Consider the following 26,427-nt stretch of genomic DNA (forward strand, 5'->3'; position numbering starts at 1 on the left):
AACACGTATAACAGCGGGCTCAATGGACAGCCCTGGCGGACCCCAGACCCAACCTCAAAAGGGCGGCCAGACCAACCATTCACGAGCGGGAAAGTCTCTGCCCCCGCGTACAAGATCTTTAGCCAATTTACAAACCCCCCAGGCAGACCGTACCTCAGAAGGACGGACCAGAGGTACTCATGGTTAACCCGATCAAAAGCCTTCGCCTGGTCTAAGGACAGCAAGTACCCCTTCCAGTGACCTGCCCTGCCCTGCTCCACTGCCTCTCGGACACCGAGCACAGCACTAAACGTACTGCGGCCTGGAACAGAGCAGTGCTGGGCCCCCGAAAGGAGCCGGGGTGCAAACTTCACCAGCCGTTTGAACAGCACCTTTGCCAGAACCTTCCGGTCCGTATTGAGAAGCGCTATGGGACGCCAATTCTCAATACGGGACGGGTCCTTACCCTTTGACAGGATAATCAGGGCCGACTGCCTCATTGACCGGGAGAGAGCGCCCGAGGAGAGACACTCGTTAAACACCTCGGTCAAGAGGGGGACCAAGGAGTCCCTAAATGTCTTATAAAACTCGGATGTTAAGCCATCCGGACCTGGCGATTTCTTAGGCCGAAGCCCATCAATGGCCAGTCGCACTTCCTCTTCCCTGATTGGTTCTGTCAAAACGTGAAGCGAGGGGTCATCTCCTGGCTCAGGGATGGCCTCGGCCAGGAAAGCCGACATCACGTTCCGATCCAGATCCCTCTTCCCCAAGAGGTGTGAGTAGAAAGATCTGATCACCTCCAGGATCCCTGATTTGGATCTGTTCAGGGAACCCGTATCGTCGACCAAACCTGTCACCACCTTACAACTCACTGACATCTTACAGTTTCTGTAGGGGTCAGGCGAGCGGTACCTCCCGAAATCCCTCTCAAAAACCAAAGATGTGTGCCTATCGTACTGACACCTCTTGAGTAAAGACTTCACTCTGGAGATCTCCTCACGGTCACCTCCAGCCGAGACGAGATGTTCGAGTTTCCTCCTCAGTTCCTGATACAGGCGGTACCTGCTCAGGCTCCTGAGGCTCGAGAGCCGGCGGAAGAAACTCGCAACCCGATCCTTGAACATCTCCCACCACTCTGACTTATCGCTACAGAGATCCAAAAGCGGTACCTGGCTCTGAAGAAAGTCCTCAAAGGATTGTCTTATCTCTGCTTCTTCCAAGAGGGACGAATTCAGCTTCCATAGTCCCCTTCCCATCCGAGGGGTTTCTGAAACATTCAGAGAAAAAGAAATCAGACAGTGATCGGAGAACTCCACCTCAACAACGGACACTGCTGAAGAGATGGCATCCTCCTTTAAAAAAAACCTGTCTATCCTAGACCTACAATTACCTCTATGAAAGGTGAAACCACAGTGACCTGGGGTGTGCCGGATGTGGACATCCACCAGGCGAGCGTCACTAGCTATGCTATTAAGAGTATTACTATCATAAGCCAGCCGGTCAATGGAGCCTCCCCTATCACGAAGCCTTGTGACAGTGTTAAAGTCACCTCCAAAGACCACCTGCCGACTCGTAAAAAGATAGGGCTTAATCTTCAGGAAGAGACATTTACGGTCCCACTTTGACTGCGGACCATAGATGTTAATGAGCCGAAGCTCCTGTCCCCTCATGAAGACGTCTAAGACCAGGCACCTCCCCATTTCTACCTCGATAACTCTCCGGCATTCAACCGATGCAGTCTTAAAAAGGACTGCCACCCCGCTACACGGCTCGGCCGCAAGAGACCAGTACGAAGACCCGCACCTCCACTCGCTCTCCGCCTTGCGTATGGCCCCCATATCGGTAAGCCTGGTCTCCTGCAAAAACAAAATTTCAGCCTCAAATCGGGTGAGAAAATCAAAGGCCGCAAATCTAGCCGCATCAGACTTTATACTAGCAACATTAATGGTCGCTAGAGTCAACGGGGTGGGTGCCGCCATCATGAGTGATCGAGTTAGATGGCCTTTTTCTTCCCCCCACCCTTTTTCTTAGCCCGCTCATCTCCGGACGATGAAGCCCCCCCTCTTCTTTTCAGAGAGACAGAGGTATCCATCCCTCCCACCTCTTTCTCATCTCCGGACCCAGGGTCGTCCCTACCTCCCGAGGAAGACACACCCCCTGGAGAAGGGACTCCCCCGCCTCCCAAAGGCCCTCCCGATGTTACCTCCGGAACCTCACCCCCGACTCCCGTCTCAGCAGGATCGTCAAGGGCTTGGAACCGGTTGGAGAGGGGGATCAGAGGGGAGTCGGTGGGACCTTCCTTAGGCACCTTGGTCAGGAAAGAAGATTTTCCACCTTTTTTCTTCTTTTTTTTACTTTTGGCACTCTTGGCACTCTTGGTACCCTTGTCACCCATTTCTTTTGGCTGTTCCCCTCCATCCTCATCAAAACTTTCATATTGAGAGGCATCTGAGAGATCAGCCACTTCCTCATTCTCCATCCGTCTGATCTCCTCATTCACCGCTTCCTCCCCCGGGGCCTCAGTGACATGAGCTGTCGCCTCGGAGGAGGGGGCAGCCATTACCCCAGTTTCCCGAGGCTCCTCCTGCCCCCTGCCCTCCTGACGCCTTGCCTGCCTCCGCTGGTAAGAGGGGCCCCTCGCCCTGCCATTCCTCATCGGCCCCTCAGCTCCTCCCCCGCTGCCACCTCCAACCTCTGCAGAAGTTGCACCGCCAGGAACTTCCTCACGGCTCCCCTCCGCCCGGCCGGCCATGGCATTAGAGAAGGAACGAGGGCAGCGGCTGAACGGGTGACCTAGATCACCACACAGGTGACATCGAATGACACCACAGGATGCGGCGAGGTGACCCACCTCGCCACACAAGGCACATTTCTGCACCTTGCAGCCCGCGCTGAAGTGGCGAGGATCACCGCACCTGTGGCAAACCTTCGGCTGCCCCTGGTAGAAGACCAGAATCCGATCCCTTCCCAGGAAAGCCGAGGAAGGGATGTGGGTGACAGTGCCACCTGAACGCTTCAACTTTACCATGAAGGTCCAGCCACCTGACCAGATACCAAAATCGTCCCGGTTCTTCTTAGGGACCTCCACAACCTCGCCGTACCGGCTCAACCAGGTCATTATGTCAACGCCAGAAAGAGACTCATTACATGTTAAAACGGTCACTTTCTTTGGCCCACTTTGGCGAGAAATTGCTTCCACAGCGAACCCTCGCCAGCCGGGCTCCTCTTTTACCAGCTCATAATTCGACCAAAAGAGCTCCAAGCCCTCCGGCCGAACAAAGCTGATATCAAAGGTGGAGGTCCCAAAAGGATGTATCAGAGCAAAGATGTCAATAGCCCTGAAGTCCATCTTCATGAGGAGCTTCACCACATTTGTCCTGGATGGACACGCCTCATCGCCCCTCCAGCGAAGACGAACCACATTTCTCCTGGAGACCCCCTGCCCGGCTGTTGGGAGGGACCACACGGTCTCCCCCCCCCCCCCTTTCTCTTGGAAGGCAGCTAGACCAAACTTATCTAGCCAGTAGGACAACGCCACCTCTCCTCCCTCTACATTGATCGTCCGCTCCCCTTTTTTGAGGGCCTCCAGGAAACAGCGGCGAAAAGCTTCATTCCCTGGGTTCGGAGATGAGGAAGACCCCTGTGGAACCCCAGCGGCAGCAGCCGCATAACTAATGGCGGCTGCAGGTGAGGGGGACGATGGACCAGCCCCTATATTCCCTGAACCCTCAACCTCACAGTCAACCATCTCCACCTCACTTACCTCAGCCTCACCATTTTCACTGGTAGAAATCACCGCACTGGCACCATTCACACCAACCACACCTCCAGCAGAAACCACCCCTGACCCGTCACCGTTATCACAGACACTATTCACACCACTTGCACCAATTCCATTCTTATTTACATTTACATTTTTATTTGCATTTTTTTTTCTGTTTTCTGCTGGGGTTGTTGCTATTTGCAGTGCAGCTGCCCCTTTAAGATCCATACTGCAGGGTTTGATTACCACACCCTGCTTTTCAGCAGAGCATGTGCTGGCAGCTGCAGATTGTTGCTCCAGCCTCTCCTGCAGACCATCTCCACGCTCCTGTGTGCATTTCACCGCCGGGTCCCCCGCAGATACAGGTGACACACATGCAGAGGACCCCAGCGGTGCGACCCCCTCCGGTGAGGGTGCGATCCGGTCCGGCATTACCGCAGCCATTACAGCTGCACCTGAGATGATAACCGGTGCCGGGGTCCCGGATTTTGACCCAGCATCGGATCTGCATGTGGGGGACCCCGACACCACAGCACACGCCGCCGATGATGCGGCCCCGGCTGACAGCGCACCGCCAACACTGCGGGGAGCGGCGACCACCGGCAAGGTACCCACAGCCTCCACCCCCCGAGCGCCAGCAGGTGCAGCAGGCACCAGGCCGTCCCCCGTTTCCACAGAGGATCGGGCCTGGACACCTCCACCGATCTTATTACCGCCCGCCACAGGGCCACACTCCAGACCATGCACACTGTCCGGCTCTGCAGCCGCATGCCCACTCTCGCCCCCTCTGCTACCGCCAGCAGAGACGGCGACCTGCGCCATATGACTTGTACTCTCCCCGCTCCCTCGCACCGGACCCACTGCAGGTCCCGGGCCGGGGTGGGTAGCGGGCTCCACACAGCGGGATCGGGGGGTCCCAGGAAGGGGGACAAACACCAACCTCTCCTCCGATGTTTTCTTCCTTTTTTTGCTTTTCTTTTTCCCCCTCCTGGTTGCCTCGTCCCCGCAGACCTCATCCCCAAACTTCAGGTGGGCATAATTTACTGGGGACTCTAGCTGACGGATCTGCTGCAAGACGAGGCAACCCCCACTACTGCTGTTATCGCTGCTGCTATCATCCGCATCACCCCCATCATCCTCTGAAATACTATTGTCTGATGGGAGTGGGACCTGCACTGGATCTATCTCACTGTGTGTGGCCTGGAGATCACTTACCAAGCCCCCAGGTGGGTATGGCGCCTCCTCCATCTCCTCATGGTCCACCTCCTCCACCTGGGTCGGACGCCGAGACCCCTCTGGCTCCTTTGCAGCAGCCATGTTGTGGAATCGGTCCTCATTTTCCAGTTTTTCCCGGAAGGGCCCGCTGTTGTCCAATATAGCCGCTCTCCGGGCTTCCATGCCCTCAATGCATATCCCCAGGCTGGATATCCTGGCTGTCAGGGCAGACTTCTCTGTGCGGGAGGCTCTGCTTGCAGCTTGCCTCACCTCCTTCAGCTCCTCCCGGAGTCTCCTGATGGTCTTCCCAGCCTCATCATACTCGCTGAGGTACGTATGGATGCGGGAGCCATAGCTGGTAACTGGCTCCCGTGCGGCCCTAGTGCCCCAATCCTTCTGCACCGCCGCCGCTGCACCTCTGCGAGTACTCCGCTCACCTCCGGGAGGAGACACCGCAGTGGCCCTCGCCTCAGCCTTAGGGGCTTTGCAGCCCTCCTGGGTCTTCCTGGGCTCCTCCATGTTTTGGGCCTTGCCGGATCTGGTGACCCTCTTTGCCGGTAGGAATGAGCTCCCACCCCTCGCCGGCTTAGACCGAGGGGTGGGAGACGGGGACTCAGCCCCACAGTCCATCCACTACACCCCTCTCTTTCCTAGGTCAGAGAGGGGGGGGGGGAATTACTGGGTGGAAAAAAAAAACTGTGACTCTCCTGGAGCGAACAAACCAGCACACCTTCCTCCACAGACTACAGGCTCCTAGTGGTGGCTGTAGAAATCTGTATGTAAAGAGCTCCCCCTAGTGGTGGCTGTATATATCTGTATGTAGTGAGCTCACTCTAGTGGTGGCTGTATAAATCTGTATGTAGTGAGCTCCCCCTAGTGGTGACTGTATAAATCTGTATGTAGTGAGCTCACTCTAGTGGTGGCTGTATAAATCTGTATGTAGTGAGCTCCCCCTAGTGATGACTGTATAAATCTGTATGTAGTGAGCTCCCCCTAGTGGTGACTGTATAAATCTGTATGTAGTGAGCTCCCCCTAGTGATGACTGTATAAATCTGTATGTAGTGAGCTCCCCCTAGTGATGACTGTATAAATCTGTATGTAGTGAGCTCCCCCTAGTGATGACTGTATAAATCTGTATGTAGTGAGCTCCTCCTAGTGGTGACTGTATAAATCTGTATGTAGTGAGCTCCTCCTAGTGATGGCTGTATAAATCTATATGTAGTGAGTTCCCCCTAGTGGTGACTGTATAAATCTGTATGTAGTGAGCTCACTCTAGTGGTGGCTGTATAAATCTGTATGTAGTGAGCTCCCCCTAGTGGTGGCTGTATAAATCTGTATGTAGCGAGCTCCCTCTAGTAGTGGCTGTATAATCTGTATGCAGTGAGCTCCCCCTAGTGGTGGCTGTATAAATATGTATGTAGTGAGCTCCCCCTAGTGGTGGCTGTATAAATCTATATGTAGTGAGCTCACCCTAGTGGTGACTGTATAAATCTGTATGTAGCGAGCTCCCTCTAGTAGTGGCTGTATAATCTGTATGCAGTGAGCTCCCCCTAGTGGTGGCTGTATAAATATGTATGTAGTGAGCTCCCCCTAGTGGTGACTGTATAAATCTATATGTAGTGAGCTCACCCTAGTGGTGACTGTATAAATCTGTATGTAGCGAGCTCCCTCTAGTAGTGGCTGTATAATCTGTATGCAGTGAGCTCCCCCTAGTGGTGGCTGTATAAATATGTATGTAGTGAGCTCCCCCTAGTGGTGGCTGTATAAATCTGTATGTAGTGAGCTCCCCCTAGTGGTGACTGTATAAATCTGTATGTAGTGAGCTCCTCCTAGTGATGGCTGTATAAATCTATATGTAGTGAGCTCACCCTAGTGGTGACTGTATAAATCTGTATGTAGCGAGCTCCCTCTAGTAGTGGCTGTATAATCTGTAAGTAGTGAGCTCCCCCTAGTGGTGACTGTATAAATCTGTATGTAGTGAGCTCCCCCTAGTGGTGACTGTATAAATCTGTATGTAGTGAGCTCCTCCTAGTGATGGCTGTATAAATCTATATGTAGTGAGCTCACCCTAGTGGTGACTGTATAAATCTGTATGTAGCGAGCTCCCTCTAGTAGTGGCTGTATAATCTGTATGCAGTGAGCTCCCCCTAGTGGTGGCTGTATAAATATGTATGTAGTGAGCTCCCCCTAGTGGTGGCTGTATAAATCTGTATGTAGTGAGCTCCCCCTAGTGGTGACTGTATAAATCTGTATGTAGTGAGCTCCTCCTAGTGATGGCTGTATAAATCTATATGTAGTGAGCTCACCCTAGTGGTGACTGTATAAATCTGTATGTAGCGAGCTCCCTCTAGTAGTGGCTGTATAATCTGTATGCAGTGAGCTCCCCCTAGTGGTGGCTGTATAAATATGTATGTAGTGAGCTCCCCCTAGTGGTGGCTGTATAAATCTGTATGTAGTGAGCTCCCCCTAGTGGTGACTGTATAAATCTGTATGTAGTGAGCTCCTCCTAGTGATGGCTGTATAAATCTGTATGTAGTGAGCTCCCCCTAGTGGTGGCTGTATAAATCTGTATGTAGTGAGCTCCCTCTAGTGATGGCTGTATAAATCTATATGTAGTGAGCTCACCCTAGTGGTGACTGTATAAATCTGTATGTAGCGAGCTCCCTCTAGTAGTGGCTGTATAATCTGTATGTAGTGAGCTCCCTCTAGTGGTGACTGTATAAATCTTTATGTAGTGAGCTCCCTCTAGTAGTGGCTGTATAATCTGTAAGTAGTGAGCTCCCTCTAGTGGTGACTGTATAAATCTTTATGTAGTGAGCTCCCTCTAGTAGTGGCTGTATAATCTGTAAGTAGTGAGCTCCCCCTAGTGGTGACTATAAATCTGTATGTAGTGAGCTCCCCCTAGTGATGACTGTATAAATCTGTATGTAGTGAGCTCCCTCCAGTGGTGACTATATAAATATGTAGTGAGCTCCCCCTAGTGGTGGCTGTATTAATCTGTACCGAGCTGCCATGTCGCCGGCTTATAGTGGAGCTACATCTTGATGGTGGTTTTCTGCGTCATTTCTGATGTCAGCATTTCTTTTCTACAGAATGGAGGGCAGTCTTCCTTTGGATAGAGATGTGAACGCTGGAAAACCGAGCAAAGGCGCCAATAAGAAATTAAAGGCAAAAAGAGAAGCTCGCGGCGAGTCCGGGCCGTCTCCACCCAGAGTCGGCACCTGGGAATTTGAGTGCAACGATGACGAGTACTGCCGTTTTCTGGATCTGTTCCTCAGCTATCTCCTGGAGCGGGACCTTCTCCACGGCAGCGAGCCCGGGATCCCGTTCCTCACGTCTTTCTCCCAGCAGCTGCGAGACCACGAGCTGAACTCTCTCGTCTTCGATGTTCACACCACCCTGAAGCGTAAGCTGGTGAGGGCCGGGATCGGGAGCGTCTTCAGGGCGGGGTCCTGCTTTATGCTGAAATCTGAAAGTGTAGGTGACTCTGTGGACACGGAGGGCGTGTCGTTTCCCTCACGAGGTGCGGCTGAGCCCCACCGCGCTGCGGGTCCCACCATCGTACTGGGGAAGCCACTGATCGCGGGGAAGAGATCCATTCCTAAGGTATCAGGACAGCCAGTCCGGAGCGGCCTGTTTGGTCTGCAAGATCCAGGACCAAAGGACAGAGACAGCAATGTGCCATCAGCATCTGTGCCATCCTCCCCCAGACAGGACCACCACAGATACCGACTAATCCAGGGCAAGCACTGCACCCCCAATGAAGAACTGGGGGGCGAGCTGCAGGCCAAGTACAGCCAAGAAGCCAAACTGGTGGAATGGCTGATCCGGTGGTCCGACCGCAGGCTGTTCTGGAGCACGGGCAAAGCTGAACTGTGCCATGTTGCTGCGAGCACCGCCATCCGCGCCAAGACGTCCTCCGCTGCCTTACTCACATCACTATGGCTGCTGGAGCGGCCGTACCTGGGGAGCACCTACATGCACCATGTAAGATTGTCCTAGGGGCGGTATTGTATTCAAGGATGTGGACAGGATTTTAAGAAAGTTAGGCGAAAGCAGCCAGCTGTGCCATCTTCTTACTGGTGGATGGAAGCTCCTTTTTAAAGAATCCTGTAGATCAGTGGGGGGCCGGAGCCTGAGACCCCCACCAGTTGCTCAAATACTGCTCTAAAGTGCCCAACGCATGAGGCATGGCCTGAACACCGCTCTGAGCACTTCTGCCTCTTTAGATGGACGTTTTGCAGCATTTTTTTTTTGAGCGTTTGGTGGGGTCACTTTAAAGGTAGTTTAACTTCTCCTGGCCTACCCAACAACATCTTTATACGTTAAGCTCCCCCTAGTGGTGGCTGTGTAAATCTGTATGCAGTGAGCTCCCCCTAGTGGTGTCTGTATAAATCTGTATGTAGTGAGCTCCCCCTAGTGGTGACTGTATAAATATGTATGTAGTGAGCTCCCCCTAGTGGTGACTGTATAAATCTGTATGCAGTGAGCTCCCCCTAGTGGTAGCTGTATAAATCTGTATGTAGTGAGCTTCTTCTAGTGGTGACTGTATAAATATGTATGTAGTGAGCTCCCTCTAGTGGTGGCTGTATAAATCTGTATGTAGTGAGCTCCCCCTAGTGGTGACTGTATAAATATGTATGTATTGAGCTCCCCCTAGTGGTGACTGTATAAATATGTATGTAGTGAGCTCCCCCTAGTGGTGACTGTATAAATATGTATGTAGTGAGCTCCCCCTAGTGGTGGCTGTATAATCTATATGTAGTGAGCTCCTCCTAGTGGTGACTGTATAAATCTGTATATAATGAGCTCCCCCTAGTGGTGGCTGTATAATCTGTATATAGTGCGCTCCCTCTAGTGGTCACTAAATCTGTCAGAGATAACCACATTCCTCAGAGATGGTTCATCATCTTTTCTGCTTTTCCAATGAATATATTCTCCGGATATTTGCCGCTTAATTACTCTTGTGTCCCAAAATCTGGTATCGGACGGACCTGTTGGGTCTTAGTTTATGCTGCTGAACCTCATTTTCCCTGATATTGGACTGTCGCCATTATTATCTGCAGGTTCCTCCCGGTGAATCCATTGTTGCTCCCATTATACAAGGTGCAGAAGATCCCAAATTACAGGAGAAATCCCTGGAGGGTGCTGAGCGATTGGAGCCGGATACCTCTCCCCCGTGTGGAGAACATGAGCTGGATGGTGATTCGGGGGAGGAGAACGCTTCCAGGTGAGTGGTCTCCGTAGACGTGGTGTCATCACATCCGAGCCGCTGTAACTCTGATCTGTCCTCCTAGAGCGTCATCAGAAATAAGTCTCAAGCAGGATGAGCAGAGGCGGCCGGGGGCTCAGGAAAAGTCTCAAGAGGGTCAGTCCGTCCTGAGTGACCCCCACAGACTGGAGCTTCGGTCAGAAACGGACGGTTCGTGCTGGATTTGGCCTTTTTATCTTGTGTTAATGTCAAAATGGAAGTAGAAGCAGTTTTCCTTCATGAAGATGGGGGTCTGACTATAGTTTCTTGCTTCTAGAGTATCATTTTTATATTTTGGTTTCATTAGTTGCACCGTTTCCCTTCTCTATCCTTTCTGCTGCAACGTCTAGCCACATGCATCTATGTAAAAAAATACTGGACAACCCCTTTAAGAATCCAATAAAGCTGAAATAAATAATCTTTGATTGACAGATGACCAAGAAGAGGAAAGTGACACACAAAGGAGCGTAAAGATCGCTGTCAGCATTCGTCCTGTCCACCAGGAGGCGGAGGTGAGCCCCGAACCCCGATAGTCCGGGACCAAATCATTGCAGCCAGTATCCGACGCTCTCTCCTCTTCTTCAGATCCGGCCCGGTGACTCCGAACATTCAGATCCAGAGGAAGCGGCCGTCCCGAACATAAGAGGAGCGTCACTGTGAGTTCAGGGGGTTTCTCCAGTTCCAGAGTGGGATCGATTACATTGGTGGAGAAACTAAACTGCACTTTTCCTTGTATACAGACTGTCCAGATATGTCGCCTAATATTTTGTGATAGTTACGGAGGTAGGAAAGGAAAGCGGATGCATTATTATATTTTATTTTAGTGGTCGGAGTTTTGTTTTTCTGTTCCAGCTTCCGAACAGCTCAAAAAGTTACACTATAAAGTTCTGTTCACCTACATCCACCACTAGGGGGAGCTCATTGCATAGGGTATACACAGCTCCTATTCTACTCCATAGCAGTGAGCTCCCCCTGGTGGTGGCTGGATTGTTTTATTTAGCTGCTTCTCCTAAACTTATCAGAGTGGGGGGGTCCCTACCTGTCGAGGGTCGGGTGGTCAGTGAATGCAAAACTAGATCCGTCTTTGTAAGAAAATGTAAGAAAGAATTGCAAAATAATAATTAAAAAATAATAGTAATAGAAAATCCATAATAAAAAGCCCCCAGCACAGTGCCCCGCACTAGACCATAGTAAAAAAAAAAAAAAAAAAAAAGATTAAAAATTGAATGTTCATTTTATATTATTAAATAGATAAATGTGTGCAAAGAATATTTTTTTTTTTACCTTTTTTCTATAAATAAAATAATGGCAGAAAAAAAGCTGCAAAAATATACTTTTAATGAAGTTGAAAAATAATAAATAACGTCGTCGCTATTTGATCAGTAGATGAACAAAATCTGAGGCCTATAACTTGCTGGGCGTTAAGGGGTTAAGCCGTGCAGCACATTTCACATTTCCTCCCAGATCGGACGCCGCTGATTTCCAGACTTTGTTGCTTTGGAGATGAAAACAAACAGCGGCCGCCGGCAGCATCGGGCGGATCGTGGTAGAGGAGCGTCCATTAATGTACAGGTGACAGGCTGCAGCCTGTATACAGATGAGCGCATGGAGTATACAGCAGTGTGGGGGTCCTGATCTCCAGTGCCGGGGTCAGCGGGGGTCCTGATCTGCAGTGCCGGGGTCAGCGTGGGTCCTGATCTCCGGTGCCGGGGTCAGCGTGGGTCCTGATCTCCGGTGCCGGGGTCAGCGTGGGTCCTGATCTCCGGTGCCAGGGTCAGCGTGGGTCCTGATCTCCGGTGCCGGGGTCAGCGGGGGTCCTGATCTCCGGTGCCGGGGTCAGCGTGGGTCCTGATCTCCGGTGCCGGGGTCAGCGGGGGTCCTGATCTCCGGTGCCGGGGTCAGCGTGGGTCCTGATCTCCGGTTCCGGGGTCAGCGGGGGTCCTGATCTCTGGTGCCGGGGTCAGCGGTGGTCCTGATCTCTGGTGCCGGGGTCAGCGGTGGTCCTGATCTCTGGTGCCGGGGTCAGCGGGGGTCCTGATCTCTGGTGCCGGGGTCAGCGGGGGTCCTGATCTCTGGTGCCGGGGTCAGCGGGGGTTCTGATCTCTGGTGCCGGGGTCAGCGGGGGTCCTGATCTCTGGTGCCGGGGTCAGTGGGGGTCCTGATCTCTGGTGCCGGGGTCAGTGGGGGTCCTGATCTCTAGTGCCGGGGTCAGCGGTGGTCCTGATCATCGGTGCCGGAGTCAGCGGTAGTCCTGATTTCTGCTGCTGGGGTCAGTGGGGAATCCTGATCATCAGTGCCGGGGTCAGCGTGGGGGCCCTGATCTCTCTGATCTCTTGTATCGAGGGTCCAGACCATCGATGACTAGGTCAGCGGGGTCCTGATCTCCGTTGATGGGGTCAGCAGGGGTCCTGATCTCTGGTGTCGGGGTCAGCAAGAGGTCCTGATCATTGATGCCATTATTACAGGGAGTCCTGATCATTGGTGCTGGGGTCAGCCCTGGGTTCTGAACTTCGGTGTTGAAGTCAGCGGGGGTCCCGATCGATGCCGGGGTCAGCATGGGTCCTGATCCTTGGTACCGGGGTCAGTGGGGTTCCTGATCGTCTGTGCGGGGCTCCTAATCTTCCATGCCAGCATTTCTGATATTGAGGAAAGATCCGAATTACTCATATTTTGCATTGTTTCTGTCTTCCAGTTATGACGGCCCCCCAGCTTCAGGATGGAACCCCCCGGCCCCCCAGTCTGTCTCCAGCGCGGCGCCTCTCCTGCCTCCTGCTCCCACCGCCAATCAGCCAGAACCCACCAATCCTGACCTCAGCTGTTATCCACAGCCGGTTCCCGGCTCCGAGGCCGTGAGACAACTTCTCCAGGACGAGATGTTCCGGCTCCTGCAGGTAGGTCACGTCTCGCTTCTCGTGGCCGCGGTGGTGACCCCCGTCGTGCTTCATTTCTAGAATGTGTGGCTGGCGAGGGTCCGACCTCGGGGGCCATGACGCTACTACACATCACCGTCATTGCCTTACCGAGTCTAAGGCACAGTCTGCTGCACCTGCCGCACAGTGATCCAGAAGAGCCGGACGGACCCTCACTGTGCTAATTGGGGGGAGCGGGAGGTCGGCGGTCTGTGATCGAGCGTTGATGACCCGGCTCAGGGTCCTGTATGGAAATGTCTCTCCTGACGCCACATACAGACACAGTCTGAGGATGGTGCATTGTGCGCCGTGCATCTTGTGTGTTGTTTGTGGTCGCGTTGCGCAGCAGATCTCAGTGTGTTGCTTTGCAGAGCGCAGGGGCTGTATCGCCTGCAGATGACGGCACGGTCTCCGTTACACATTGCAGTGATGTTTCTCCTGCATTTCTTTTCCAGCTCCAGCAGATCAACTTCATGAGTCTCATGCAGGTGGTGGGGTCGTCGTTCGCGGCTGTGCCGGCGCTGCAGCACGTCTTGGAGCAAACCTCACAAATGGGAAGGAATCCAGTCTTAAACCCTGTGGGCGACCGCTCTGCACCTCAGGTCATTCATCCGGCCCCGTCACAAACCGCGGCTGCAGAACCAGTGCCTGACGTGCAGCGGAAAGCGGACGTGCTGCAAACGGGCGGCGCTGTCGAAGCTGCAGGAATGGGCGGGAACGAGCAGAATAAGGAGGCTCTACAGGTAATGTGTAATGTCCTCCGTCTACGTGACGATCCCCCGATATCACCCAGGTCCATCAGAGATCCGGACCCCCGCTGACCTCAGGTCATTAGACGTGGCAGGTCACAGCTGTGTACATGTGGGCCCCCTACTGGAGGCTGGAGGTAGTGAAAATGTAGAATATCTGCAGCAGGAGTTTTACACGTTCCTGCAGTGTATTTGGTGGTTTGGTTATGTATCCACATGAGGGTTTGGGTCGTGATGAGCGGTCAGGGCTGGCTGGGGTCTATAAGGTCACGATGGGCCAGGATCAGGGCTGGCTGGGGTCCATAAGGTCATGATGGGCCAGGATCAGGACTGGCTGGGGTCCATAAGGTCACGATGGGCCAGGATCAGGGCTGGCTGGGGTCCATAAGGTCACGATGGGCCAGGATCAGGGCTGGCTGGGGTCTATAAGGTTACGATGGGCCAGGATCAGGGCTGGCTGGGGTCTATAAGGTCACGATGGGCCAGGGTCAGGGCTGGCTAGGGTCCATAAGGTTACGATGGGCCAGGATCAGGGCTAGCTGGGGTCTATAAGGTTACGATGGGCCAGGATCAGGGCTAGCTGGGGTCTATAAGGTTACGATGGGCCAGGATCAGGGCTGGCTGGGGTCCATAAGGTCATGATGGGCCAGGATCAGGACTGGCTGGGGTCCATAAGGTCACGATGGGCCAGGATCAGGGCTGGCTGGGGTCCATAAGGTCACGATGGGCCGGGATCAGGGCTGGCTGGGGTCTATAAGGTTACGATGGGCCAGGATCAGGGCTGGCTGGGGTCTATAAGGTCACGATGGGCCAGGGTCAGGGCTGGCTAGGGTCCATAAGGTTACGATGGGCCAGGATCAGGGCTAGCTGGGGTCTATAAGGTCACGATGGGCCAGGATCAGGGCTGGCTGGGGTCTATAAGGTCACGATGGGTCAGGATCAGGGCTGGCTGGGGTCTATAAGGTCACGATGGGCCAGGGTCAGGGCTGGCTAGGGTCCATAAGGTTACGATGGGCCAGAATCAGGGCTGGCTGGGGTCTATAAGGTCACGATGGGCCCTGCCGGGACTTTTATGGTCATGGTGGGATCGTTGCAGTGAGCTGAGGTTGGTTCTTTGAGGTCAGGTGCCTTGCGGTGGACAAGTTAGAGGTCTTGATGGACAGGAGAGCCGTGGTGTTTCGGTGGCCCATGGACTTTGCGGTGGGCAGGGCTGTGCTCTTTGTGGTTGCAGTGGGCAGGGCCTGGGGTCTTTGCGGTCATGGTGGGCAGTGTCAGGTTCTTGGTGGGTGGTTCTTTGCGATAGTGGTGGGGAGGGCCAATGTCTTTGAGGTTTCACTGGGCAAGGCCAAGGTCTTTGCAGTCGCGGTGGACAGGGCCGGGGTCGTTGCGGTTGGCAGAGACAGGGCTTAGTCTACTTTTTAGCTCTCTTGCTGACCCTCTGGCTCTTTTTCTCTATGCAGAAACTTCCGGAGCTCCGCATTCCCCCCAGTGATGGAGCAAAGATCCCAGCGAGGTTGGGGTTATTAAGCACCGGTCCTCCCCACCGGCTGCCCCTAGTAACTGCCCCATCAGGGCCACAGATGACTCCAATGCTCATCAGACCTCCTGTCATGAATAACCCCAGTGGATTTCCGCTGCTCAGACTGCAGTCCGACCCCCAATTCCTACCATTGAACATAAGACCCCCAGTAAGAGAAGCATGGGCACCTGCGAGCGTTGCCCCGAGAATGCCCATCCCTGTGCCCGCTCGTCTGACCCAACCTCCAGGTATCACTGGTGCCAGTGATCCCATCAGGACACAGAAATTGCAGAAATGGGCGGAATCTGTGAGCAGAAGATCCCCAGCCCCTCCGTCCACGTCACAGAGCGCCGGCCACAGTCACCAACAACCGCAGATCAGTCTTCTTGGAAGTGAACAGAACAAAACTGGAATCCATCTGCTCCACCTGCGCTCAGCTCCAGTGCTCTATACCCCGCCAGCGCAAAATGCCACCCGCTGCGCCCCAATGTTATTACATCTCCCCAAAGACGTACCCGATCCGTCCAAGATAATGTGGATGAAGAGCAACGTACCGCCGAACGTACAGGTAAGGAGGGTATCTCTCCTATAAGGCTGGAGGCAGGACATAAAATGTCCCCAATGTCCGCCAGCGGAGCAATAAACATCTCTGTATACGGGAGCTCCCCCTAGTGGTGACTGCAGACAGGATCTTATCACGTATCTCTGTATACAAGGAGCTCCCCCTAGTGGTGACTGCAGACAGGATCTTATCATGTATCTCTGTATACAGGGAGCTCCCCCTAGTGGTGACTGCAGACAGGATCTTATCATGTATCTCTGTATACAGGGAGCTCCCCCTAGTGGTGGCTGCAGACAGGATCTTATCATGTATCTCTGTATACAGGGAGCTCCCCCTAGTGGTGACTGCAGACAGAATCTTATCATGTATCTCTGTATACAGGGAGCTCCCCCTAGTGGTGGTTGCAGACAGGATCTTATCATGTATCTCTGTATACAGGGAGCTCCCCCTAGTGGTGGCTGCAGACAGAATCTTATCATGTATCTGTATACAGGGAGCTCCCCCTAGTGGTGGCTGCAGACAGAATCTTATTATGTATCTTTGTATACAGGGAGCTCCCCCTAGTGGTGACTGCACACAGGATCTTATCATGTATCTCTGTATACAGGGAGCTCCCCCTAGTGGTGGCTGCAGACAGGATCTTATCATGTATCTCTGTATACAGGGAGCTCCCCCTAGTGGTGACTGCAGACCGGATCTTATCATGTATCTCTGTATACAGGGAGCTCCCCCTAGTGGTGGCTGCAGACAGGATCTTATCATGTATCTCTGTATACAGGGAGCTCCCCCTAGTGGTGGCTGCAGACAGGATCTTATCATGTATCTCTGTATACAGGGAGCTCCCCCTAGTGGTGACTGCAGACCGGATCTTATCATGTATCTCTGTATACAGGGAGCTCCCCCTAGTGGTGGCTGCAGACAGGATCTTATCATGTATCTCTGTATACAGGGAGCTCCCCCTAGTGGTGACTGCAGACAGGATCTTATGTATCTCTGTATACAGGGAGCTCCCCCTAGTGGTGACTGCAGACAGGATCTTATCATGTATCTCAGTATTCAGGGAGCTCCCCCTAGTGGTGGCTGCAGACAGGATCTTATCATGTATCTCTGTATACAGGGAGCTCCCCCTAGTGGTGACTGCAGACAGGATCTTATCATGTATCTCTGTATACAGGGAGCTCCCCCTAGTGGTGGCAGCAGACAGGATCTTATCATGTATCTCTGTATACAGGGAGCTCCCCCTAGTGGTGGCTGCAGACAGGATCTTATCATGTATCTCTGTATACAGGGAGCTCCCCCTAGTGGTGGCTGCAGACAGGATCTTCTCATGTATCTCTGTATACAGGGAGCTCCCCCTAGTGGTGGTTGCAGACAGGATCTTATCATGTATCTCTGTATACAGGGAGCTCCCCCTAGTGGTGACCGCAGGCAGGATCTTATCATGTATCTCTGTATACAGGGAGCTCCCCCTAGTGGTGGTTGCAGACAGGATCTTATCATGTATCTCTGTATACAGGGAGCTCCCCCTAGTGGTGACCGCAGGCAGGATCTTATCATGTATCTCTGTATACAGGGAGCTCCCCCTAGTGGTGGCTGCAGACAGGATCTTATCATGTATCTCTGTATACAGGGAGCTCCCCCTAGTGGTGACCGCAGGCAGGATCTTATCATGTATCTCTGTATACAGGGAGCTCCCCCTAGTGGTGACTGCAGGAAGCTGAGCAGTACATTACGTCTGTGCATGGGATTTTGGGCTCTGTATCTGTTGTCTCATATAGGTATTGTCGGGGTCGTAAACGACAATATACCCTCATTCACCAGTCATTCCAAATTAAACTATAAGCATGTGGTACCGGGTAAGAATGAGTCAGACAGGTAGCTGGTTCAATCTCAGTGCATGCTCGTGGATCCACACACATGTGTGTAACGGTCACAGCAACTGCGTTTATTTCCAAATACACAGCACTATATTGTTCTAGGAAAAGGAATGCATTAGGCGGAGTTTAAGCAGCATACATCTAGTGCTCAGTCTCTCTCTCTGATTCGTCAGGACATCTCCCAGTGGTTACTTCTTTCTTCACATTCCAGAGTTATCTTTTCAGGAGAAATAATTCTTAACCCTTCACATTCTAAACTGAAATGAAGAATGAACACTGGCAGCCATCTTTAGATACAATTACATTTGCATTAGCTAGCAGATAGGAAAAACTTATTGTTTCACAGTATAAGATATATAAAAGTACAAAAGGTATATAAGAAAATATATTTTCACCTTGACAATCCCCCCTAAACACTAAGTTTTTCCCTTAAAGAAAGATCCTTCGAGACTGTCCATGTGATGGGAAAAGGGGAGGTGGATTTCTTCATCCAGACACCTCAGAAACTCTCCCCTAGCGAGAGGCCTCCAGGCAGCTGAACCCTTCACTAACTTCACATGGAGTTCTCCCACTGTCCCTAAACTAAATGTCTTGGCATCATCTGAGAATGAGGGGTTTTGTCTACTCTCTTGAGAGGAATATACTTCGGGATCTCCCCTGGATCAGTACCATTGTACTCTTGTGGATCTATTTCTTGATTGAGGAAGGCGCCAGTCGGAGTTGCTTTGGCAATAACTTTTTTATACAAGGGAATAACACAACAGAGAATTATCGATCCAACTATAAGGAGGGCAATTAGTACCAAACAAACTTATTGAAGGAATCCCTTGATCCCACCTAACCAACTGGAGAAGAAAGATGTGTCTGCTCCAGCATACATGACACGTCGTCTTATTGTCCTAATTTGTTCAACTTCTTTAGAAACCTTCAGGTCTTTCGGATCTACATTTTTCCATTCAGGTCTGGCTGTCTATATTTCGTCTCGTAAGTCTTTGATCATACCGTCAATGAATGTATTTACCAATACTTTAACATCAAGTGGGTTTATGGGACTGTACCCCATGTCTTCCCATTTCAGCTGTAACCGTCCAAACAATAGCTCTACACTTTCCTTTTGTCACATCTGTAAAAAATCTTAATTTGCGTCCTAGTACGTCATCTGTTTTTGTGTTCACTAACTACCTAGGCCTGCCTAGGTGCACTTATACATCCATCATATTGTCTTTATCTGAAAAATGGGAAAGGTTGGTTCTCCGGGTCAGCCAATTGTTCTGCGTAGTTAGCTAGTCAGAGGGCCTCCAGGGATAATACTCCTGTATCTGTCTTACCCTACCTGATGTGGTTGGTTCTCTGGTGGTGGGGGCATGACATGACATGCTGGTCTACAGCTCCTTCCCAAAAGGATTACTGTCAGCCTACTCCTAAAAGTTAATGTCCCCACTATCTGCCAACCACAATCCTGTGTCAGCTTCTTATGTCACTACATGTGATCTTGTCTGGACAGGATTCAGTGTAATTCTCTTAGGTCGGGTTGCTGCACGGGTCATACAAGTGTTAGGGCCCAAATCCTCAACTATACCCTGGAAGGCATCTTGGCTGAAATTGACGAACCTTTGTTCACTGTAATATATGTAATTGATCCATTCAACATTTTTATTAATCTGCACCTGTGGGATTATAGAAGCAATGCCGGCATAAATCTGGTTCTGGGCTTTAAACTGGTCAGGCACCCCCCTTGGCACTCCAATGGTATCAATATATACTAGTGGATCTTCTTCATAACTCATGTGGAGCTGATCGAGACTTCTCCTTTTTCTGGTAGGTTCATCAGGTATCTTTGGATCCCAAGATAAAATCTTGAACTGCATGGCTAGTTTAACAAGGGTGCATTGGCCTATCCAGGCATTAGGCAACCTAGGACGGAGCTTACCATCTCCACATAACCAATAAATGTCATACATACATTGTGTATATTTGATTAGCAAATCAGTATCTAAGGAACTGTTCTCCTTGCAGAAACCTGTGTCGGAGATTTCTACTGGTGTACCTGTGGTGTCATGGGAATTATAGCAGGTATAATTGTCAGCTAATACGGTTACTTCTCCTGGAACCTTTAGTTTGGGTATCTCATGAATTAGTGGGACGTAATCTGAGCAATCAGTGGGCTTCAAACCTTTCAACAAATTCATGACACAGGTAGTGGTGTTGTCATCAGGAAAAAGCAATGCATGTGTGTATAGATGTGTATTCGCAGCAGCACAAGCAATACATCCTACAGAGATATTCTGGACTCTTACATTGTATCTCACCCATTCTAACCACAGGTTTTTCCTTGGGGCTGTTTGTGTTTCTATGGAGAAAACCTCTTGCCAACTGAGACCTGGAATGGGGATCACTTCATTAACTATATTTTGCAAACGCTCACCTGGGCCTGTTTTAGGTGTACTGGTAACAGGGGCCTTGGTTGGTCTGAAGCTAATATCCTGGAGCTGTATATGGCCTAAATTCCCATGGTATCCACTACTAAATACATAATTATAATATCTTCCCAGTACAAACGTCTGCAGGTCAGCAGATTGGGGGCTTTCGAGATTTAGGAGGAGGGGATGACAACTATTACCCCATCTACAGCCCCTAAGTGGTTGCAGAAAGGCTGTTAGATGCATTCTCCCACGAAGACTCCTACCCGTCCCATCCTTGGGAACATGGCTTCGCTAGATTTATATCCCCAATCATCTCCCGTATTCCAGGCAGCATCTGACCAATAATAACAGTTATTGTTGTCATTTCTGGTAACACACATATAAAACTGGATGATTCCCTCTACCACCCGTTCAGTCTCGGGGCACTTGACTACATCACAGAAATCAAATCGCCAGATATTCACCGGGGCTGTCAGGTTTACCCAGAGAATAGTGGGACCTTAGTATTTTCATTTACATTAGGGGCCGAAAAGGTAGGGGCGAGGATGGCCCCCATTTCCAGGATCAAAAACAACAGTCTCTTTTACAGTGTGAGGCATGGATCCAGGTGCTCTTTCCTTCAAGTTTCACTGCAGTGGGGGTGACCACGATCACCGTGTGAAGTCCTTCAAATCTCGGCTGGAGACAGTCTCTGTGCACAAACTTTTTCACATACACTAGGTCTCCTGGCACAAAGGGATGGTGTCCAGGAACCTTGTCTGGGTCTGGAAGAGAACTGAAGACAGTTAAATGCACTTTGGCAAGGTGTCCATGTAAGGCCTGCACATAGCTAGTCAAGTCTTGGTACTTGAGTTGCAACTGTTGTGGAAAGAAACATTCAAGACTGGGGCTCCTGTCAAACAGAATCTCATACGGTGACAGTCCTGTCTTCCTGTTTGGGGTATATCTTACTGAAAACAAAGCTAGAGGGAGGCATTCTGTCCATGGTCTACCAGTCTCTGTCATTGCCTTCTGGATTTTAACCCCTTCACCCCCAAGGGTGGTTTGCACGTTAATGACCGGGCCAATTTTTACAATTCTGACCACTGTCCCTTTATGAGGCTATAACTCTGGAACGCTTTGACGGATCTTGGCGATTCTGACATTGTTTTCTCGTGACATATTGTACTTCATGTTAGTGGTAAAATTTATTCGATATAACTTGCGTTTATTTGTGAAAAAAATGGAAATTTGGCGAAAATTTTGAAAATTTTGCAATTTTCCAACTTTGAATTTTTATGCCCTTAAATCACAGACATATGTCACGCAAAATACTTAATAAGTAACATTTCCCACATGTCTACTTTACATCAGTACAATTTTGGAACCAAAATTTTTTTTTGTGACGGAGTTATAAGGGTTAAAAGTTGACCAGCAATTTCTCATTTTTACAACACCATTTTTTTTTAGGGACCACATCTCATTTGAAGTCATTTTGAGGGGTCTATATGATAGAAAATACTCAAGTGTGACACCATTCTAAAAACTGCACCCCTCAAGGTGCTCAAAACCACATTCAAGAAGTTTATTAACCCTTCAGGTGTTTCACAGGAATTTTTGGAATGTTTAAATAAAAATGAACATTTAACTTTTTTTCACACACAATTTATTTCAGCTCCAATTTGTTTTATTTTACCAAGGGTAACAGGAGAAAATGGACCCCCAAAGTTGTTGTACAATTTGTCCTGAGTACGCTGATACCCCATATGTGAGGGTAAACCACTGTTTGGGCGTATGGCAGAGCTCGGAAGGAAAGGAGCGCCATTTGACTTTTCAATGCAAAATTGACTGGAATTGAGATGGGACGCCATGTTGCGTTTGGAGAGCCCCTGATGTGCCTAAACATTGAAACTCCCTACAAGTGACACCATTTTGGAAAGTAGACCCCCTAAGGAACTTATCTAGATGTGTGGTGAGCACTTTGACCCACCAAGTGCTTCACAGAAGTTTATAATGCAGAGCCGTAAAAATAAAAAATCATATTTTTTCACAAAAATGATCTTTTTGCCCCCTTTTTTTTATTTTCCCAAGGGTAAGAGAAGAAATTGGACCCCAAAAAATGTTGTGCAATTTGTCCTGAGTACGATGATACCCCATATGTGGGTGTAAACCATTGTTTGGGCGCATGGCAGAGCTTGGAAGGGAAGGAGCGCCATTTGACTTTTCAATGCAAAATTGACTGGAATTGAGATGGGACGCCATGTTGCGTTTGGAGAGCCCCTGATGTGCCTAAACATTGAAACTCCCTACAAGTGACACCATTTTGGAAAGTAGACCCCCTAAGGAACTTATCTAGATGTGTGGTGAGCACTTTGACCCACCAAGTGCTTCACAGAAGTTTATAATGCAGAGCCGTAAAAATAAAAAATCATATTTTTTCACAAAAATGATCTTTTTGCCCCCAATTTTTTATTTTCCCAAGGGTAAGAGAAGAAATTGGACCCCAAAAAATGTTGTGCAATTTGTCCTGAGTACGATGATACCCCATATGTGGGTGTAAACTATTGTTTGGGCGCATGGCAGAGCTTGGAAGGGAAGGAGCGCCATTTGACTTTTCAATGCAAAATTGACTGGAATTGAGATGGGACGCCATGTTGCGTTTGGAGAGCCCCTGATGTGCCTAAACATTGAAACTCCCTACAAGTGACACCATTTTGGAAAGTAGACCCCCTAAGGAACTTATCTAGATGTGTGGTGAGCACTTTGACCCACCAAGTGCTTCACAGAAGTTTATAATGCAGAGCCGTAAAAATAAAAAATCATATTTTTTCACAAAAATGATCTTTTTGCCCCCAATTTTTTATTTTCCCAAGGGTAAGAGAAGAAATTGGACCCCAAAAAATGTTGTGCAATTTGTCCTGAGTACGATGATACCCCATATGTGGGTGTAAACCATTGTTTGGGCGCATGGCAGAGCTTGGAAGGGAAGGAGCGCCATTTGACTCTTCAATGCAAAATTGACTGGAATTGAGATGGGACGCCATGTTGCGTTTGGAGAGCCCCTGATGTGCCTAAACATTGAAACTCCCTACAAGTGACACCATTTTGGAAAGTAGACCCCCTAAGGAACTTATCTAGATGTGTGGTGAGCACTTTGACCCACCAAGTGCTTCACAGAAGTTTATAATGCAGAGCCGTAAAAATAAAAAATCATATTTTTTCACAAAAATGATCTTTTTGCCCCCAATTTTTTATTTTCCCAAGGGTAAGAGAAGAAATTGGACCCCAAAAAATGTTGTGCAATTTGTCCTGAGTACGATGATACCCCATATGTGGGTGTAAACCATTGTTTGGGCGCATGGCAGAGCTTGGAAGGGAAGGAGCGCCATTTGACTTTTCAATGCAAAATTGACTGGAATTGAGATGGGACGCCATGTTGCGTTTGGAGAGCCCCTGATGTGCCTAAACATTGAAACTCCCTACAAGTGACACCATTTTGGAAAGTAGACCCCCTAAGGAACTTATCTAGATGTGTTTTGAGAGCTTTGAACCCCCAAGTGTTTCACTACAGATTATAACGCAGAGCCGTGAAAATAATTTTTATTTTTTTTCTCAAAAATGATTTTTTAGCACCCAGCTTTGTATTTTTACAAGGGTAACAGAATAAATTGGACCCCAAAATTTGTTTTCCAATTTGTCCTGAGTACGCTGATACCCCATATGTGGGGGGGAACCACTATTTGGGCGCATGACAGAGCTCGGAAGGGAAGGAGCGCCATTTGGAATGCAGACTTAAATGGATTGGTCAGCAGCCGTCACGTTGCATTTGCAGAGCCCCTGATGTACCCAAACAGTACAAACCCCCCACAAGTGACCCCATATTGGAAACTAGACCTCCCAAGGAACTTATCTAGATGTGTTGTGAGAACTTTGAACCCCCAAGTGTTTCACTAAAGTTTATAGCGCAAAGCCGTGAAAATAAAAATTCTCTTTTTTTTTTCACAAAAATGATTTTTTAGCCCCCAGTTTTGTATTTTCACAAGGGTAACAGGATAAATTAGACCCCAAAAGTTGTTGTCCAATTTGTCCTGAGTACGCTGATACCCCATATGTGGGGGGGAACCACTGTTTGGGTGCATGACAGAGCTCGGAAGGGAAGGAGCGCCATTTGGAATGCAGCCTTAAATGGATTGGTCTGCAGGCGTCACGTTGCATTTGCAGAGCCCCTGATGTACCCAAACAGTACAAACCCCCCACAAGTGACCCCATATTGGAAACTAGACCTCCCAAGGAACTTATCTAGATGTGTTGTGAGAACTTTGAACCCCCAAGTGTTTCACTACAGTTTATAACGCAGAGCCGTGAAAATAAAACATCTTTTTTTTCCCACAAAAATGATTTTTAGCCCCCCAAATTTTTATTTTCCTAAGGATAACAAGAGAACTTGGACCCCAGAAGTTGTTGTTCAATTTGTCCCGAGTACGCTGATAACACATATGTTGGGGTAAACCCCTTTTTGGGCGCACGGGAGAGCTCGGAAGGGAAGGAGCACTGTTTTACTTTTTCAACGCAGAATTGGCTGGAATTGAGATTGGACGCCATGTCGCGCTTGGAGAGCCCTTGATGTGCCTGGACAGTGGAAACTCCCCAATTCTACCTGAAACCCTAACCCAAACACACCCCTAACCCTAATCCCAACGGTAACCCTAACCACACCCCTAGCCCTGACATACCCATAATTCTAATCCCAACCGTAATCCAAACCGTAAATGTAATCCAAACCCTAACCCTAACTTTAGCCCCAACCCTAACTTTAGCCCCAACCCTAACTTTACCTCCAACCCTAGCCCTAACCCTAACCCTACCCCTAACCCTAAACGTGACTGAAATACGTGGCACTGAAATACGTGGCACTGAAATACGTGGCACTGAAATACGTGGCACTGAAATACGTGGCACTGAAATACGTGATACGTGGCACTTAAATACGTGGCACTGAAACACGTGGCACTGAAATACGTGATACGTGGCACTGAAATACGTGGCACTGAAATACGTGGCACTGAAATACGTGGCACTGAAATACGTGGCACTGAAATACGTGGCACTGAAATACGTGGCACTGAAATACGTGGCACTGAAATACGTGGCACTGAAACACGTGGCACTGAAACACGTGATACGTGGCACTGAAATACGTGGCACTTAAATACGTGGCACTGAAATATGTGATACGTGGCACTGAAATACGTGGCACTGAAATACGTGGCACTGAAATACGTGGCACTGAAATATGTGATACGTGGCACTTAAATACATGGCACTGAAACACGTGGCACTGAAATACGTGATACGTGGCACTGAAATACGTGGCACTGAAATACGTGGCACTGAAATACGTGGCACTGAAATACGTGCAACTGAAATACGTGCAACTGAAATACGTGCAACTGAAATACGTACTAAAATATGTGGCACTGAAATACGTGATACGTGGCACTGAAATACGTGATACGTGGCACTGAAATACGTGATACGTGGCACTGAAATACGTGGCACTGAAATACGTGGCACTGAAACACGTGGCACTGAAATACGTGGCACTGAAATACGTGGCACTGAAATACGTGGCACTGAAATACGTGGCACTGAAATACATGGCACTATGACTGTCAGAAAATGTTCATTAAACGGTTAGGGGTGAGGTTAGGTGTAGAGTTAGGGTTAGGGTTTGGATCCCTTTATCACCTTGATGGTGGTGGGTGGCTTTTCAGTGTGTTTTCTGTTTTTTTTCGATAAAAATGCATGCGTTTTTAACGCAAACAAACGCATGTGCTTAAAAACGCAAGAAAATACTGCAGGTTGTATTTCTGAAAATGAACGCATGCAGAAAAAAACCGCATGCGTTTGAAAACGCGACCAAACGCGTACAAAAAAACCGCATGCGTTTTCAATGTTAAATATAGGGAAAAAACGCATGCGTTTTTTTGTGCAAAAAACGCTGCAGACAAAAACGCAAGTGTGAAACCAGCGACGCTTTTTATAGCAAAAAAGTTTTTGCGTCTCCACATTTTGAGACCTATAATTTTTCCACATTTTGCTCCACAGAGTCATGTGAGGTCTTGTTTTTTGCGGGACGAGTTGTCGTTTTTATTGGTAACATTTTCGGACACGTGACCGTTTTTGATCGCTTTTTATTC

The 26,427-nt window shown here is 49.6% G+C and overlaps 1 protein-coding gene across 1 annotated transcript in view; it reads left to right on the forward strand.

Moving 5' to 3' along the window:
• CPLANE1 (ciliogenesis and planar polarity effector complex subunit 1) overlaps positions 1 to 26,427 on the forward strand; it is a 102,071-nt gene that overhangs the window by 56,095 nt on the left and 19,549 nt on the right. Inside the window, exons 25-32 of the mRNA XM_077280406.1 lie at positions 8,051 to 8,945; positions 10,025 to 10,188; positions 10,256 to 10,380; positions 10,642 to 10,721; positions 10,795 to 10,865; positions 12,902 to 13,100; positions 13,574 to 13,861; positions 15,328 to 15,954. Coding sequence (XP_077136521.1) covers positions 8,051 to 8,945; positions 10,025 to 10,188; positions 10,256 to 10,380; positions 10,642 to 10,721; positions 10,795 to 10,865; positions 12,902 to 13,100; positions 13,574 to 13,861; positions 15,328 to 15,954 — 2,449 coding nt within the window. The remainder of the gene's footprint in view (positions 1 to 8,050; positions 8,946 to 10,024; positions 10,189 to 10,255; positions 10,381 to 10,641; positions 10,722 to 10,794; positions 10,866 to 12,901; positions 13,101 to 13,573; positions 13,862 to 15,327; positions 15,955 to 26,427) is intronic.

Source organism: Ranitomeya variabilis, chromosome 1 (assembly GCF_051348905.1).
Source record: "Ranitomeya variabilis isolate aRanVar5 chromosome 1, aRanVar5.hap1, whole genome shotgun sequence".
Classification (NCBI taxonomy): Eukaryota; Metazoa; Chordata; class Amphibia; order Anura; family Dendrobatidae; genus Ranitomeya; species Ranitomeya variabilis.